Below are 18675 nucleotides of genomic sequence, written 5' to 3' on the forward strand. Positions count from 1 at the left end.
CCTGATAATTTACTCACCCACATGTCATCCAAGATGTTCATGTCTTTCTTTCATCATGTCTTTCAAAACGATAGGTCATTTTCGTAAAAAATACAACTGTATACGTTTTATAAACACATGTTCGCATGAGGCTGCTAGAATGCGAAATTGTGTTGTGTAATCACTGACTGAATAACTGCCTTGCCAAAGACGGAGTTGATCCAACACAGAGAGCGATCCTGTGGCAAGGCTGAAAACTTCTTGGAAGTGAGAAGAGAAATCATCGAATGAGTTAATCAGACAATCCCAGATGGCCTGTGCCCAGAGCAGTGCACTTCCTTTGAGCAGTGAGATTAGGAACGCCACTTTAGTTCTTTCATTGCTAAATTTATGAGAATGCATCTCAATGTACAGTGATACTTGCAGAAGAAAAACGCTACATTCAACTGCCTCACACGAGTAGTTGGATGGAAGGGACATGGGACTGGCAGAGGCAGATTGGCGATGTGGATCCGGAGAGAGAGCGGCTCGGAGGGCGCCCTTCGATCAAGTTCTCTGCCGCAGGAACACAACAAGGTAAGGTTGAGACCAGACAGTGAGTGAACGGGTGGAGTGCAGTATATATGGGGCTGGGGCTAATTGCTGACAGGTGGAGGGAAGCAGTAGTCAGGTGATCTGGTGAACGTGGTGTTTGATGACGGTGGTGTCTGAGTGCGTGACTGAGTTGACTCCCTGACAATTTTTCACAGTTTTAATCCTCATGAATATAGGCATTGTCATCCTAGAATATGGCCATTTACCATTTAACTGTTAAAATAAAAACAACAACTTTTTTTTTTTTTTTGGCCGGGCAGTGTATATTTTAAGTTCTGTGAGGGGACACACTGACACAGACAAAACATATGGATGCATGGGTCTAATTACAATACCCTTAAAACATTTATAAAGCATGCTTATGCACAGATTTTATGAATCTCACGTACACACATCTGAGAAATGATCGTAAGATCAAATTTAGGATGGTTTCTGTGCAACATTTTATAAATGAGGCTCCTGATCTCACTGTCTATATGAGGATTCATTATTACACACATTTATTCTGATATGTTATTTCACTGACAGAAGTTCAGCTGTAGTATTAATGTAATAATAATGTAATGAGAATCTATCTCACTGTTATTGATTTATCATGAGCTCAAAGCATTATGGGTATAATCTCTCTACAATCTATTCTGATTCATCAACAGTTTCAATGATGATCCAGTACCAACACTAAACCCACGATAAAGTGGTTGAGTGAATGTGGTCTGGATTGTGAGGATGAGGCTCATTGTGTCTCCAGAGACGCTGTAGAAGGACAGAGTTCCTGCACTGTGATCCACAAACACTCCTATTCTACTGCTGATGGACTTTACAGGGAGTTTAGTCTCTTTGTCATTGTGTATGAATGAGTATCTGGAGGAAGAGCAGATCAAACTCCAAGACTGATCATTACGTCCAAACACACACTCTTTACCCCGTCCCTTCCTGCTGATGCTCTTATATGACACTGAAGTACGCACTTTATTCCCACTCCACTCAATCTCCCAGTAACAGCGTCCACACACACTCTCTACACACAACACCTGAAGATAAAAATCAAATCTGTCTGGATGATCAGGATATGGTTGGAGTGTGTCAGTGTTAGTAATCACTCTGTTCCCCTCAGACAGACGGAGGTGTTTATTCACTGTGTTCAGATCCAGAGAGAGCTGATGGGAATCTGATGGAGATAAACACATTAGTCAGATATCCAGTCTGATAAATCATCGGTCTGATATCCTGTGCAAATCATAATGTTGAGCTTTCTTTAAATTTCTATCTTTTGCCCCAAAGGTTATAAAGACTCGTTACAAAATCCTGTTTAGGATAAATCCATAGTGGAATTTTTACAGAAGAGTTTTAAGTTTCTTACTTTCATAAAACTCATGAAAAGCTTTTTTACTACCACAAATTATCTGTTTTAATGCCACATAACAGATCATTATCATTAGTTTCCCCCAAAACAAAAGAAAAAAGAAAAAGAGCCAAGAATAGAAATTATATTTATGAGTGTTAAAGCTTGGGTAAACCATATTTCAAAAACACTATTAGCTAGTTAGTCAGGCCGACACCAACAACAAACATGTAACCAATCAGCATTAGGGGGTGTATGACGATTGAGGAGACGGGAAATTGTCTTTTGCAATTACAAGTTTCGTCTTATAAATCTTTCACCCATAACAAACATTTCCCAAGAACACCTCAACACCCCACTCTTGAAGATATTGCTTCCAGCGCCACTCAATGTTCTCCAAATGCCCCTGTTGAAAAAGCGCTAATTTACATGATCAATTTCTGCCATGTTTTCTTTCTTCTTCTACAGGAAGAACATGAACACACTCAGTGATTTTCTCTGTTTTCTTAGTGACTTACATTGTAGGAAGTCGTTCCTGGTTCTGGGAACAATGTTGGTGAAAGTGACTGTGGAAATCAACAGATATGAAGAGTATGATTATCATGTCAAGAGAAAATTATCCCTGCATCCGTTCCTAAGACATTTCTAATATGATCTTCCGCATGATATGAGATGATGGAGGATCATTTCTGAGAGCAGATGAATCTCCAGGACTTTACCTCTGTCAGAGATCTTCTTCAGCTCCTCTTTGCAGAAATCCTCCAGTTTGTCTTTCAGCTGAAGGACAGATTCTCTCACAACATCAAAACCGGAGAGAGAACTGATGGGATCATCATTTACGTCTGTAGATTCAGGAGGAGCTGAGAGAGACTGGAAACTCTACAGAAAACAAATTATAGCTCATCACCTCCACACTTCAGCCAATAACCTGCACTACAGCTCTTGTTGATCTTTAGTAACTCTCCTCAATCCAGCACTTTCACAGCATCAGATTCATTCTTCTCATATTCATTATATCACGTTAGAGCTATAAGTTTGCCACTTGCATTATATGTAATCTTGGATGATCAAATCACTTGGATGATCAAACATCCATCAATAACAAAAATGTAACAGATCAAGTGCATCAATGGCGTCACATGGCAGGGTTGAGTAGATTTGATCAGGAAAAGCAGTCCAAAGGCAACGAGCAGTTTGACCTTCTTTGACTTAGCAGCTCTGGATTAGTGGCTATGAAATTCACAGGGACTCACAATCCTAAGGTCAGGTTTTGTAGTGTAAATATGCAGAAGCATTGCTAATATACAGACTTCCTGTTTGAAGACTTCACTACCAAATTCATGGATTATGGCAAATAGATTATTTTATAATAGTTTAATTCAATTATAGGGAATTTTGAAAGAGTCACTTATTTTATGACCGAACAAATGAATCATCCAGCATTAATTTCAACGGGCCATAATTATCAGCTCTGTAGCAGATATGAATATCCAAACTATAGTGAAAACAATATTTATTAGCAAGGTAACTTTTTTTTTTTAAGTTTAAGACATTAAATTCGTAAGCACATAACACAAGACACTCCTCCTTAAAAATATAAATGAGACTTTGATTATTCTGACACATAGGATCTAACACAAACACGCATGCATACACAGTCACACACACACATTCACACGAGTTGCAGAAAGAAGGAAAGAATGAGTTTTAAGAGAGTGAAATGATCAATATATGCAATTTATAAGACCTGATCTGAATGAACAGTCAATCATAAGTTTAACCATTCTATCGTTTCTTAGGTGGTTTTTTAGATTTTATATCAATGCACCAGTTCAGCTACTGGAGATATATACTTTAGTTCAACGTTCGTCTTTAAATAAGGATTCCCTTTGTCAGCTTCTTTGGCTTGGAGAAGGGGGATCCCAGGTTTGTTAGTTGCTGAAGGTCTGTTTGTGTCTTGATTGATGTTTCCTCTGGAAGCCAATCACATGGGTGTGCTGGCGGATGAATGGAGTCTCCCTCATGGCTGAAGTTTGAAGTTTTGAGATGGTTAAAGACTGTAAAGTTGGTGAATAAACTTTGCGGCAAAACTCAACTTAGAACACGAGACTCTCAACAGTGAGATTAGAGTAGTTAGATGGCTTGAATGAAGCGGTTTGTTATTAACCCATTTACATCTCCCAAATCTGATCGGCCTCGATCTTCTATTCTGTCTCAGTCTGATTCTTTGTTCGAGTCCTGAAGTTTTTGAGGTGTTTGTCCAACCTCTTTGAGGAGTTCTGACCAATTAGGTATCGTCTTTGTTTCATAGGTGGCTTTTCTCCTCTTCTCACTATAAATTATGTTATCACCTGGTCTCTTAACTTTCCTGATCTTATCAGAGAATACAGAGAGTACAGTTTAGATATCATTTCTATAAAGTAATACATTTTACACAAATTACATTCATGCCATCCTTTGAATTATTAGAAATCAGTCACACACATAGTAATCAACTCGCTCTTCCAATCAAGCATTTGAAAGTTATAATAATTACATGATTTGTGAGTAATCTAAGCATAACTGGCCACATGTATAGGTTGCAAACAGGGGCGTCACTAGGCCCTTTTTAGGGGGGCTTCAGCCCCCCTAAACTTCTGCCCAGCCCCCCTAAAAAAAAAATTTGATTAATAAATTTTTGATCGCTTCAGTCCCCATTAAAAAAACTCATTTGAAACGGCGGCAAGCTGCGTCAAGTTTCGGCTCCTCCCCTTATCTGAGTCTGCTTGGATTTAGCGCATTTTTCAATCTGCAGGGGCGCCGAGCAGAGCGAACATCAGAACACAAGGTGTGTGTCGTGTGTGCGTGCATTTATTGATAGATTGCTAATGCTATGATATTACATCTGCATCGGTGCAGTTCTTTGTCATAAATGCATTGCAGTTTACAAAATGTAATGTTACTGGAGCTGAGCATAGGGAGCACACGGGACGGCTCGGTTTCTCATCCAATACAAATACGTTTCGCTGCGTTCACCTTCAGCCCTTGTGTGATAGTTGTTTTTTATCCCTACAAAAATGAAGTGATTAACACCCATGAAAACATACTTTAGATTCAGAAAAAGATCATGATTTATTTTAATTTACTTTTTACAATTACAGACATATTATAATGTATTTTGACATTACATTATGCAGCCATGCACAGAAATGACACACATCATTGTCTGAAAGCACTAGATGGCCCAGAGAGAGAATGTGGAGTTATTTTGTTTTGTATAAATATAGTTTTGTATTAAGTAATAATGAATCAGGAGGAGTGTCATGATACATAAATTAGAGTAAGCGTAGAGTAAAGGGATTTTTGATTTTCTTGATTTATACTATTTATACTAGATTTGTACTTGATTTATAGAAGTGGCAAATTGATAATTCATGTTGTTATTTTTAATAAATAGAAATAAATATAGAACAGATTAATCATATTGCCAATAGACAATTACATTAATACATGGTTTGTCTATATTCTTAATGAATATTAGCTGGTTAGTTAAAATACTTAAAATGACATCAATTTTCATGGGGTGACTTTATGAATATCCAACCGTATTGTTGATTATAAAGGCTAAAAAGCTAAAAAACTAAAATAATTTATATTTCATTGTAGATGGATATACAAAATTTTTTCTTGTCGTGCGGGAGTAGGTCTGCAAATGAGCAACAGTCAGTCAAATAATATTTTTTTAATCATACCCTTATTGGGGGCTGAGCCCCCCTAAAATCAAAATCCTAGAATCGCCCCTGGTTGCAAACATGATATAGAATTGCAGTTGAACGATGCTTGATTAAAATTCCATCTGTGGGGTTTCCTGTGGATTTCAACTCTGTGTCACTCAGAAGTCGTCTGTTTGTATATATGTTTCGGGATCAAACAACCTCTGGCGTTATCTTGGTGGGGCTCAAGCTGTGAGTCACAATGTGTTGACTTTTCGACCATTAGTCTTGGGTTTACTGCCCAAAGTTGATAATGTTCTTTCTTAGCTAGGAAGCATGCATTGCCATAAAGTACTTAGCAGGGGTTTCTAGACTGAATGGCACCCAAAATGAAAGATCCTCTGATTTAGGGTCCTGAGTGTTGATTCAGAATTCTATGGAATATTCTGTTAGAACAATTTCTCGGGTTACTCGGATTCTACGATTTGAGATCGGGGATGCACCATCTCGATGGGGAGCATAGAGGATTTTTGGGACAAAAAATAATTTGCAACAAGCATCAAATCGGGCCGCACACATACAGGGGTACAAATCTGGCTTAAAATCTTCAAGTGTGTGGCCAGCCTTACCTGCAGGAAATGGATGTGATCCTGTGTGTGTGAAAGCTGCTCCAGCTCAGCGTCTCTCCTCCTCAGATCATTGATCTCCTGCTCCAGTCGCTCCAGTCGTCCTTCAGCTCGACTCACTGCAGTCTTTTCCTGAACTCTGATCCGCAGTGTGGCCTCAGAGCGGCTTCTTTGAATGGAGCGGATGAGCTCAGTGAAGATCCTCTCACTGTCCTCCACTGCTGTCTGTGCAGAGCGCTGTTAGGACACACATCACAATCACACAGTGGCATCAGTGAGTCCTGACTGAGACTTCTCAAACTTCTCTTCTTCTCCAGACTCACCTTATGAGACTCCACAGCCTCTCTCAGCTGCTGAAGATCTTTCTCTCTCTGCTGGATCCTCTGCTGGAACCACCTCTGTGTCTTCTTCAGCTGGTGCTAAAGGACAAACCAATGACAGGAGAAACATCACATAAATCACCAAGTAAACAGATATAAATCCAGTATCAGTGAAGTGATCTGAATCTGTCCTTGTTAGGACCTCGGGCCGTCACGGCGGGTCAGGAGTCTTGGGCGGCCGTGATGGGTCAGGGGCTGTGGGTGGCCATGGCGGGTCAGGAGGCGTGGACGGCCATGGCGGGTCAGGAGCCGTGGGCAGTCCTGGTGGTTCCCGAGCCCCACCCAGATGTGTGACGCTCACATATTTCCCACCCACGGGTTCATGCCCACCCAACCCAACCCCCCATTTTTTTGGGGGAGATTATGGGGGGGCTGGAAGGGCTCGTGGCATGGCGTGGGTTCGTGGGTTCAGCGAGGGATAAAGTGGGCACGGCGAAGGTTGGAGCGGGCTCGTGGAAGGCTGGAGTGGGCTCGTGGAAGGCTGGAGAGGGGTCTGAAAACAGGGTCCAGGCCATCCCCTCATTTTCAATTAAAAGCCCCACTGGTACCGGAGGGGGTGTCTTTAGGAGCAAGGGCTCAGGCTCGGAGGTAGAGAACGCTGGGGACTGAGATTGCTTGGCGGCCTTTTTCTTCTTTCTAGGCCTCCTGGTCCTAGCAGTGGATCTTTCGTTGGCCGGCCTGGGGTGTGGGTCAGGCAGGACACCAGGTGAATGCCCACTGGAGGAGCAGGTGGAGGATACTGGTGATTGTTGAACTGGCCAGGCCACTTGTATTTCTGTGGGGACTGGATGAGGGCTACACGATTCTTCTTGAACCTCTTCAATTACAAAATCAGAACCATTCAGGAAGAGAATCAGACTAATTGCTTCGACTAGGGAAAAAAAACACGCAGGTTCACTAAAACGAATCGTGTCCTCGTCCAGCCCCACCAGAAAACAAGCATTTAACGGGGCATCTGTCCAGTTCACCAAATAAGCAAGCTCAGTAAACTCCTCCACATACCTCTCCAGCGGGCGACCGTCCTGCCAAAACCCACACAGGTGATCCTCCGCTAAGGCTTGCTTGGGAGACACGGGAGAACCAGGAACAAGGAATATTTATATACCCATACTTCTTGTAGATTTCCAGCGGTTGGGTCAGTTCTTCTGTTATGACGTGTGCTGTAGAGACGAGTACAGAAATCCACAATAATAAGGGCTTTATTTACACGAAGGAACAGATAAACAACATCACACGCATAAGCTAAACAATAGAAATGACAAAGGAGGGCAGGGAGTGAGTCCAACTTAAAGGGAGTGCTGACGAAGACAGCAGGTGCAGGGAATCCACGAAAATGGCAGGAAGACTGATGAGGGAAGTGAGATCAGGTGTGCAGACAAGGAGGATCATGGGAACTGGAGTCCGGGAAGGCGTGACTGTGACAGCGTGTTCCCTTTGTGGCATAGTTACAGGAGGAAATCTCTTCGGTGCTGATTTGCTGGAGGTCGTTGCTGTTGTATTCTGAGGGACAGCACTTGGTGGTGAATAAAAGTTTCCTTTGCTGGAGGGAAGCCTCGTGGGTCGGTTGGTGGGTTAAGCCGAGTTCAGACTGCACGATTTTCAAAGCAGTCGGGTCACTGTTCTTTTCACACTGCATGACTATCTTGGCCAGCATTCAGTCGCTGGTGTGTTCAAACTGCACGATGGATCGGCGATAGAAGGTTTCACACTGCATGACTTTACAATAGGAAGAATCACCGACAACTCTATCTGGCATGCAAACTACGTTTCACAACCAAACACATGCGAGATGTGAGAAAGAACAAACGCGATATCACGCGTGCAGGACCGGAGTTATTATTATTATTAAAAACGGTAGCCCGCAAGAAGCTTGCAATACGAGTTGCCTGTGCGCTGATTTGCAGCGAATATAAGAAAAGAAAAGAAAAATATGGAGGAGGAAATGGTTGGTTGTGTGTTCTGCAACAAGAGTTGGAGGTAAATACATAACTTTTCAATGTGCTGCTGTTGCGGATGGTCAAGCAAATGTTTGTGCTTTGTTTCCGTTTGATAGAATTGTAATGTTTATGTGAATGAAGCCATGCTTGCTGATATTGTGGTCTATAACTCCTCCCCGAACTCCCCGCTGCTCTGTATTTGCTCTCTCATTGGCTGTCGGTCATCGCCGATGCAGTTTTCAGTCAGAACACTTTACACACTGCAGGATTTTGAATCGGCGACAGGTCCAGGGGTCTCATTTATAAAGCGCGCGTGCGTACGCCAGTTCCTGTGCAAAGGTTGTGATCTATAAAAACAAACTTGACGGAAGAATGTGCGCACCTTTGAGCAAACTTTGAGCTGTGCGTACGCACATTCTGGAGACAGAAGTGATATGAATTGAGATAGTAGATGTGCTACTTTCGATCACTTTTCCAGTGACACGCTGTTTTATGACAGCGAGGAGCGCTGGAAGCACAATAATTCCTCTTTAAACTAAACTGCAGATGTTATGACAAAATATTTTTTCGAGAATGACGATCAGTGATGCACACTTAACTTAGATATTATGGAAGACACTGCTGGATTCGGTGGTCGAACGGTCCGTTGTCCAGTTTGAATAGGTCCAATTATAATATCTTACTGTACAACCACAGCTGCAGGAGGTGTTGATGTCGTGTGAAGGATCTTCAAACAGTTACCACTGTATTTGAAGGATATAATTTGAGAAAAACAGTAAGATTTGCATGTTTTCTTTTTAAAATACTTTGTCAGTGACACACCGAGTCAGACAATTGCATTTACACTGCAATAAATAAGTAGTCCGATCTGTTTCCACTAAAAATAGCCTATAAACTTCCTAAAAGATATGTTCACCTCGTCAGCAAAACTGCATAAATTTGATTTGAATTGTTTAAAACTATTAAAATACTATCTGGCCAGTGGAAATGAATGAATCAACTCTATCCTAAAACTTTTATCTGAAGTATTTTATACAATTTTGTTTTTATGGATATTTTGATATATTTATTCTAAAACACAAAGAGGATATTGGATGATCTTTATCAATATAATGTGTGGCACAAATGGCATTTATAGTCCATATCTAATATTTTCCAATGTCTTGTACCTTTGACGGTGTTAACCATGGTGTCACGTGGTTGGGAACGTGTATGGAAATGATATGCAGATGAGGTTATGCATAGTAAAACTAGGCGTCGTAAGCTCCATATATGGTTATTTCGGGGAGGAGACAGGGTGGAGATCTACGTACGCACAATCTTCCGCTGACTGGGATTTATACGCAGGTTCTGGCGTACGCATGGTTTTATAAATCAGATTTTTTTTGTGCGTACGCAGAATCTAGCTTTTGCGCGTACGTACACTTTTAGTAGGGATCCTACGCACAGTTTTATAAATGAGACTCCAGATATTTAGCATGCCAAATATCTCACGGGCGTCGGCGATTCTCTCAGATAGCGTCTTTGCTCATTCACACTGCGTGATTGTCACTCGCGTGAATGAGCACCGATTTGCCTGTGATTTCGGGCATTTGTCTGCGATTTCTCAAAACCTGTTGGTGAGCCAAAATCGGGGATAAAATCGTGCAGTCTGAACTCAGCATTATGCGTTGCTGTGCAAGTTGTGTCTCAATGAGTTGCTGGAAGCAAAGGACTTTGAGAGGATTTTCTTCGGCGAAGTTCAACGAGGGATCATACAGAGTAGTTGATGAGTTTTGAGCGAGCTCTTGAAGAGGTATAACATGTAGCATCTGGACGGCATCAAGATCATCAAACGAGCATTTGAATTTAAGAAAGCTTTTAGCCTCTTGAACCCTTCGTGTAATTCTTGAATTGGTTCCGACATGTCTGGGCCAAATATCCCTCTTTGTCACCTTTACTACTTCAGAGCTCCTAAGCAGAAACCCTCCCTTATCCTCATGGCACCTAAAACAACTTTAAAGAGCACCTAGTTCACCCCATGGTGAGCGAAGGGCAATGTGGCCACACACTGGACAAAACCCCTAGATGATCGCCAATACACACACACACATAGGGAAACTCCCTGAATTTAACTCATAAGTTAACCATTCCAGAATATATGTAGGCAGGAACACACTAAGCCGACGGTTGGCCGACTAAGATTTCTCAGTGTGTTCCGCACTGTCGGCTGAAGTTGGTCCTCGTCTGCCTTTATTTGGCCAATTCGACATGTTAAATCGGCATTGGAGCTCGTCGGTCCGTCGGGCCATTGGATCATTCTGATTGGCTGTTCAGCTACTGCCGCCTGCTGTTTCGGAAAGGCATTGCATCTCACGCAGGCGCAGAACTGACGTGCTGCTTGGCCATCGGCTGTTTAGCGTCAGTTTGGTGTGTCAGGGCAACTTTGGACATAGACGCTGCCAACGTGAGCCAACCCCACAGTCTGCTTTCGTCGCCACTAGTTCGTTGGCGTCGGCTTGGTGTGTTCTGGCCTTATGATATATTCCTTTTGTGTATGCATGTCTCCCTATTATAAGCATAAGTTACAACTTTTAATTGTGTTAGTTACTCTAAATGTTTATATTCAAGTTTAAGGATGTATCTCTGAGTTAATGTATTGCCACTATGCAGTATTTGGTCTTGTTTTAGTCCTCTCCAAATGTTTTAATTAACAATGTATTTTACGTTACTGTAAAATGCATTACTCTATTTTTAAAACCTTTTGGAAAAAACTTACTCAGATCTGACACTTCATAAATTATGCAAATTAAGTCATAAAAACACACAAAGGATTTTTCCTAAGGCAAAAAGCAAAGCTAAACTGCATGACATGGGTTTTTCCCCGTTCTGTCAGATCCACCCTTTTGAGTGTTTCCACCAGTCAGATGTGGTTTTGGGTGGGTCCTATGCCCAACTCTCCTGTTCAGCACTTTAAGAAATCAACTTTCAGTTTACCTGTCATGCATCCTACAGAAATCTACTTTGCAACAAAATACTGGAAATTATTCATCCTTCACACAGATACCAAAAAGCATACTTCCTATAATTGAGGTAGACTTTAATAAGAATTTACCTGTAATAAATGTTTAAAAACACAGAAAGAACTCAGGAAAGAACACAGAACACAGAAAGAACATAGGTTATATAAAACACACAATATATTAATATATATATTTATATATATATATATATACACACGCAACATGCTGGTGATTAATTCATATTATTGGTAGTATTTCTGAGACTGTCTGTTTAAAACAAAAAGAGTGAATTCATTGTCTCCCAGGGAAACTCTGGAATGTCTTTGAAATTCATAGTCAAGAAAGAGGGGGGTGTCCTGTGATTGTTTCTGTGGGGGCCTGCTGTGATTTGCACCTTGAGATATGTCCGGAAGCTTCAGTTTCCTGATAAGAGTACACATCTGCTCTTAAGTTTGTGGAACAAAAGGGTCTCCTCAGTCGATTGGCACTGTTACTACAATAAATGAGTTTAAAATTTGCATAGGCATGGGGAAGCCGTCTCCTTTCAGCAATGTAGCTCCATGGGCTATGTTTTATAGCTCAATACGGGTCCACTGGCAGGTGGAGTCGTGTTCATTTGGTGGGCTTCGTTCATGGGATAATCTTACACTGAATATTGTCTCTATTTCTAGAGCCCAAATCAAATATGGTGACACGTTTTTGGGTGAACTATTCCTTTAAGAGCTCGATTGTATAATCATGCTATTGGTTCAGTCATTTCTTTAGTGGTAAGAGACCAGATTGGAAGACAATAGGACATTGTTGAAAACACAATTGCATGTAAATAAGTTTCAGAAACAGAAAAAGAAAGATATGATCTAATCTTGTTATACACAAAGTCTCTGATTCAGTTTTTTTGTTAAATTAGAAATGTGATCCCGATATGTAAGATGTGTATCAAGTAACACACCAAGATATTAATAAGTCTTTGTAGTGACAAGATCTTGATTTGCAAAGGTAATAGAATCAGCATAAGAACAACTTTTTCAAGTTGAATGAAAGTACATACATTCAGTTTTTTTTACATTGATGGTCAGGTGGTTCTTTTTCAACCAATCATGTAAGAACTGAAGATCAAATGTTTCTGGGTGTGAATTACAATGTAAAACATGCAATTTCCTGTTGTCAGCAGTTGGCGCTTTGACTAACTGAATATTGGCATATAGATATCTTCAGGCCAGAATTCTTATCACATATGTGAAGTTTGGGGCAGATCAGACATTGTATGCCTGACTTACAACATAATTGCTTTCATGGCAAAACATAAGAATTTGTCCAGCCGCCACGGACACGCCCTTCAACAAAAACTCTTTCTTTGCAATTTAACTTCACTAAGGCCTCAAGATTAAACTGACCATATATGATGTGGTTCTGTTTAAATGTCTATGAGGAGTTAGTCACAGTGTAAATCATGTAATTTCCTGTTACCCACAGGTGGTGCTATGACTGTAATTGAATATTGTCATATTACAAGAAGTATTGTCATGTCTTCAGGCCAGGACTCTAATAAAACGTGAAGTTTGGGGCAGACATTGTATGCCTGAGTTACAACAACTTCCTGTTTCATGGTGAAACATCGAAATTTGCCAGGCCGCCACAGACACGTACTTCAATGAAAACTCAAGATCTTTGCTATTTACATCGCAAAGGCATTTAGATTAGACTGACCAAATATGCCATTGATCTGATTAAAGCTCTAGGAGGAGTTTGTTAAAGTACAATGTCTAGAAATGGCAAAAATTGCACAAATTTTGCAAAGTTAATTCAAAATATCAGACTTCCTGTTGGTTTTCAGATTTTGCTCCAAGAGACTTTTTCTGTAGGTATTGGGCTGTTAGATGTGTTGATTGAATTTCATACTTGTGCGTGAAACATAGCATCAGGGGCACTTCGTTGAAATTTTGTAGGTGGCGCTATTGATCCATTTTGCCCAATCATGCCCAAATTTACAACCTATATCACACCACACCACTTCAGACACATCTGCAAGGTTTCATGAGTTTTCGAGCATGTTTAGACTCTCAAAAATGTGATTCCCCTTTCGTGGCGAAACATCAGACTTTGTCAGTCGCCACGGACACACCCTTCAACGAAAACTCAAGATCCTTGCAATTTAACATCGCAAAGGCCTTAAGATTAGACTGACCATATATGATGTGCTTCTGGTTAAATCTCTATGAAAAGTTAATCACAGTGTAAAACATCATTTCCTGTTACCCACAGGTGGTGCTATGACTGTAACTGAATATTAGCATGTCTTCAGGCTAGGACTCTAATAGAGCATATGAAGTTTGGAGCAGATCGGACATTGTATGCCCGAGTTACAACAGCTTCCTGTTTCATGGCGAAACAACGTAATTTGTCAAGCCACCACAGACAAGGCCTTTAGCGAAAACTGAAGATCTTCAAAATTTGATGTCACAAAGGCCTTTAGATTAGACTGACCAAATATGATGTTGATCTGATTAAAGCTCTAGGAGGAGTTCATTAAAGTACAACATGTGGAAATGGCAAAAACTGCAAAAAATTTGCAGAGAAAATTCAAAATATCTCACTTCCTGTTGGGTTTACAAATTTTCACCCTGTGTGGTGTGGGGGGTGTCTGTGTGTGGGTCTCTGTGTGTCACTGTGGGGCTTTTTTGTCGGTATTGGGCTGTTAGACGTTTCTACTGAATTTCATACCTATATGTGAAACATAGCACAAAGGGCATTTAATTGAAATTTTGTACGTGGGGCTATCAAGCCATTTTGCCACACCCAATCCTAAAACCCTTATCAGATGTAAATTTTCACCACTTCTGATGCGTGTGCAAAATTTAATGAGTTTTTGAGCATGTTTAGGCCCTCAAAAATGTGATTCATTTCGGAGAAGAAGAATTGTCCGAGCAGTTACAATAGGGTCCTCACACCATTGGTGCTCGGGCCCTAATAAAAAGTGTTAAAAAAGTACAAACATGTCAGATGTGCAAGACCAACGGTTAAGTAGAGAGGTTTAGATAACCTGACGAAACATCTCAGGTTATGTATGTAACCATAGTTCCCTGAGAAAGTGAACAAGATGCTGCGTCTGATAGGTCGCTTTAGGAACACCCCCAACGTGATTGTGTCTGATGCACGTCTGTCAACTAGTCTAATGGCAAGAGTGAACATCACGGGAACTCCCGGGAGCAGAACAACTGGGGGAAATGCATACAAACGCAGCTTCGGCCACGTCTGTACCATGGCATCCAGTCAAAGTGGACAGTGCGTCGTATCCTGAGATGCAAACAGATCCACTTCAGCTTGGCCATAAATCTCCCATATGAGCTTCACCACCTCATTCCCCTTGGCCTCAGCTCCTGCCTCAACAGGATATCTACTCCTATATTCTGGGTCCCTGGAATCTAGATTGCACTCAAGGAGAGCATCTTCCCCAGGGATCACTGAAGGATCTGGTGTGCAAGTTTGCATAGTGGACGCGACCCCGTTCCCCCCTGTCGATTTATATAAGAGACCACCGATGTATTGTCTGTCTTGACAAGCACATGATGGCCTTCAGGTCTGAGAAAGAAGAACTTCAACGCATTGAAGACTGCCATCTCCAGGCAATTTATGTGCCAAGAGAGCTTATGACTCCTCCAAAAAACCTGAGCTGAGCGGTCCATTACCGCTCCCCAGCCTGTGAGAGAAGCTTTCTGTCGTTAGAGTAACATGATGATACTGAGCTCCTAACACAGGGCCCTGGGACAGGAGCCGATTTTTCTTCCATATGATCAAGGCGTGGCCGCATGATCTTGATCATATGAAGTGGGTTCCCCCTTGGGGAAAACCCTTTGGTCCTGAGCCACCACTGTAAGGGTGTCATGTACAGCAGGCCAAAAGGTATCACGTTGGCCGCTGCTGCCATCTGACCCAACAGTCTCTGAAACAATTTTACAGTGCGTGACTGGCCTAGCTTCAATTATTTTATGGCTGATAGAATAGCAGTGATGTGAACAGGTGAGAGACATGCCCGCATTGTCACTGAATCCCATACAACACCAAGAAAAGTGGTCCACTGTTGTGGAGTAAGCACACTTTTCTTGACATTCAGTCTCAACCCCAATTTCTGAATTTGAGCGAGAATGACATCTCGATGCCGAACCACCATCTCCTCCGACTGCTAATATTAACCAGTCGTCGATATATTTCAGAATGCATATACCCTGCCGCCTGAGTGGGGCCAGATATAGAGATATATGAGATATTTGGAAGATATTTCCACTCTACCAGAAAATCTACTAAGGGAACCAGCCTCTCAAGGCTGGCCTCTGATGTATTGGCAGCACATATTTCATGTAAATTTATCCTCAGAGGATGCAAATGTGACGCAGCGTTGTGTTTGTCTTTTGAGTTTTGCATCACTAATTCGCTGGGAACCGCTATGATCCGAAGCACCAAGGGTGGCGGGGATGGCAGAACGGCCCCCTGAGGGCCACGACGTTGGACGGGCACCGTATACTGAGGTGAACACCGCTCCACCTTGTGTGGGGCTGCCCCCAGAAGTCCGACACCACTGGCATCACGACTTCTTCTGCCCAGCCTTCTTTGCCTTGGCTTGAGCTGAGCTTGAGCTGAGAATGCCGTCCCGGCCCACCGTGTCTTTGAGGTGGAGCACAAGAGGAAATGCTCTCTTTCTGCTGCACTCTGTATGAGGAGCTGTACGGCTGGATTTGTTCACGCCAAGCAACCCCAGAGGATGGATGGCGGTGTGGGAGATATTTTTTGAATGCCTCTGCTTGCTTCTTGGCTTCCTGAAACCTGTCAACGACCAATGTCAGCCAGATGGTGCAAGCAGGACGTCGAGGATAAAAGCCCAGTCCTTGTCTTTTAAATCGGACAGATTGAGCCACAGGTGCCTCTCTGTTGCCATGGACTGCCCAACTGCTCTGGCGGTCTCCTTGGTGGCTCTCAGAGACAAATCTGTGGCTCATTTGTAAACTGTGTCTGGGCCAATCCCCTCGCCACCATCCAAATCCTTCAGGAGGTAGGCTTGGTATGCTTGCAAGATAGCAATCATCACCAGCCTGACCTGAGCCCAGGGACAGATAGCTCACGAGCGTCTGTTCATCCCCAGGCATCGCCCCATAGCCATACTCTTTCAACCCTCTTATATCTGAATAATGCTTGACGCGAGGGCTGAAAATCTCGCTAAGTTCAAGGAAGGCCCCTCGGTGGAGGTGATTTATTAGATGATAGGAAACGCTCGTTTAATTTGCTGTTGGGACGAGCGTCCTGTTTCTCGGCTGGCCATTCAATATTCAGCTTAGACACAGCATGAGTTAAAACCTCCACAAGCTCCTCATACTCTGAGGAAAGAGATGGCGAGTCATCTTCACCCAAATCGATGCTCAACACCTCCACCTCCTCAGAGCTGGAGAGCTGAAGCGATGAGCCCTCTCCCTGGGCGGGCTTCCGACACCAGAGAGGGCGACAGATCTGGCAGGTGAATGCTGAGAAAGGGCACTCATGCCCATCTCAAGCACCGCTGACGAATCCATCTGTGAACCCCATGACATCTTTCTCCGCGCTGCCTCAGCGAGGTCCAGAGCCATGAGGAACACTTGCCTGCACACTTTTCTCAAAGGAAGCTTTTCACAGTGCACACATTCAGCCCCCTCGAATGCTGAAAAGCATGCTCCACTCCCAGACACATAACACATAAATTGCATGTATCCCCACCCATTAGGAAATGAGGGCAAGGAGGAGCACAAGATTTAAATGCTTGGTTCGCCATATATAATATGTTGAGATGCACAATATCAGGACAGAAAACAATAAATAGACAGAGACAGTTCGACACAGAGTGCTTTGCTGAAGCAGAAAAGTTGAAGCCAATCTCACCGGATGTGTATTTATCCTTTCCTGGTCATGACGTCACCCACTTGTGACGTTCACACTCGCCATTGGATTAGTTGACAGACGTGCATCAGACGTAATCACACTGGGGACGTTCCCAAAGTGACGCAAAAATCAAAATCAGACGCAGCACGAGTTCCCTCGAAAGGGAAAGATGTTTATTCAATGTTATCCACATAATATTTAATCTGCAACAGAATTATGAACTTTTGTAAAGATACTTTATGGGTCTTTATCTTTCAAATGCATCATTATGGAAACATGAGAAGCGTTTTCTGAATGAAAGACCCAAGACTGGCAGATCACCGTTCTAATTCACTTCTCTCTGATACGGTAGGGAATGTAATTAAATTGAATGTGGAGTATTTTAACTGTTGCAATTATGACAAAGTAATATGTCCCAAAACTTCCCAATTCTTCTGCTACACAGTAAAAAGTATGTACTTTACAAAAAGAGTTCATACTTTTAGTATGGACTCTACTAAAAAGTTCATACCTGTTTCTCTGTCCTCTGTGCTGCAGCTGATACAGTGTCATGTTTTTTATGTTCATCCATCGTACACAGCACACATATACACTTCTGATCAGTGCGGCAGAAAACCTCAAGGATCTTGTCGTGTTTCGGGCAGATCATCTCCTGCAGTCGTCCAGTGGCTTCAGTCAGATTGTGTCTCTTTCCTTTAAACAAACTCTCATGTTGTTCAAGGTGATTCTGACAGTAAGAGCTCAGACACACCAGACAGGACTTGACGGCTTTGTGTTTTCTTTCAGTACAGACGTCACACTGCACATCTCCAGCTCCAGTGTAACAGTCAGCAGGAAGTTTAGTCTTCTTCAGTTTCTCCACCATTTCAGCCAGAATGGTGTTTTTAGCTAAAGCAGGTCTTGGACTGAAGGTCTGTCTGCACTGAGGACAGCTGTAGACTCTCATCTGATCCTCCTGATTCCAGAAGCCTGTAATACAGATCTTACAGTAACTGTGTCCACAGGGAATGGCCACTGGATCCTTCAGGAGATCCAGACACACTGAACACATGAACTCATCCTGATCCACTGAAATTCTGGCTTCTGCCATTTTACTGCATGAAGAGAGAGACACAAACTCACAAAAGCTCAACTACACTTTGGTTTCAGTTTCTCTGAACTCATGTGATTCCTGTTTCCTGGTTCTGTGTTTGTGTGATGCGTGGGACTGAAAACTGTGTCC

General features: G+C 42.3%; 1 protein-coding gene across 1 annotated transcript; it reads right to left on the reverse strand.

Moving 5' to 3' along the window:
• Positions 1–1089: 1089 nt before the first annotated feature.
• Positions 1090–18564, reverse strand: LOC137024933 (tripartite motif-containing protein 16-like). Its single transcript, XM_067392887.1, has 6 exons — positions 17965–18564; positions 6557–6652; positions 6237–6470; positions 2635–2794; positions 2434–2481; positions 1090–1741 (listed from the first exon to the last, which is right to left on the reverse strand). Exons 1-6 carry the CDS (start codon positions 18541–18543, stop codon positions 1200–1202), a joined length of 1659 nt encoding a protein of 552 aa, XP_067248988.1. The 5' UTR covers positions 18544–18564; the 3' UTR covers positions 1090–1199.
• Positions 18565–18675: the final 111 nt, after the last annotated feature.

This window comes from Chanodichthys erythropterus, chromosome 8 (assembly GCF_024489055.1).
Source record: "Chanodichthys erythropterus isolate Z2021 chromosome 8, ASM2448905v1, whole genome shotgun sequence".
In the NCBI taxonomy this organism is placed as follows: domain Eukaryota; kingdom Metazoa; phylum Chordata; class Actinopteri; order Cypriniformes; family Xenocyprididae; genus Chanodichthys; species Chanodichthys erythropterus.

What these genes read in the sequence shown, in the direction of transcription:
- LOC137024933 (XM_067392887.1), bottom strand. Translation starts at nt 18,543, where the DNA reads ATGGCAGAAGCCAGAATTTCAGTGGATCAGGATGAGTTCATGTGTTCA. An exon ending in CACAGAGGACAGAGAAACAG is followed by an intron (nt 6,653 to 17,964) that starts GTATGAACTTTT and finishes TTTGTCCTTTAG; the next exon opens with CACCAGCTGAAGAAGACACA. An exon ending in AGGCTGTGGAGTCTCATAAG is followed by an intron (nt 6,471 to 6,556) that starts GTGAGTCTGGAG and finishes GTGTCCTAACAG; the next exon opens with CGCTCTGCACAGACAGCAGT.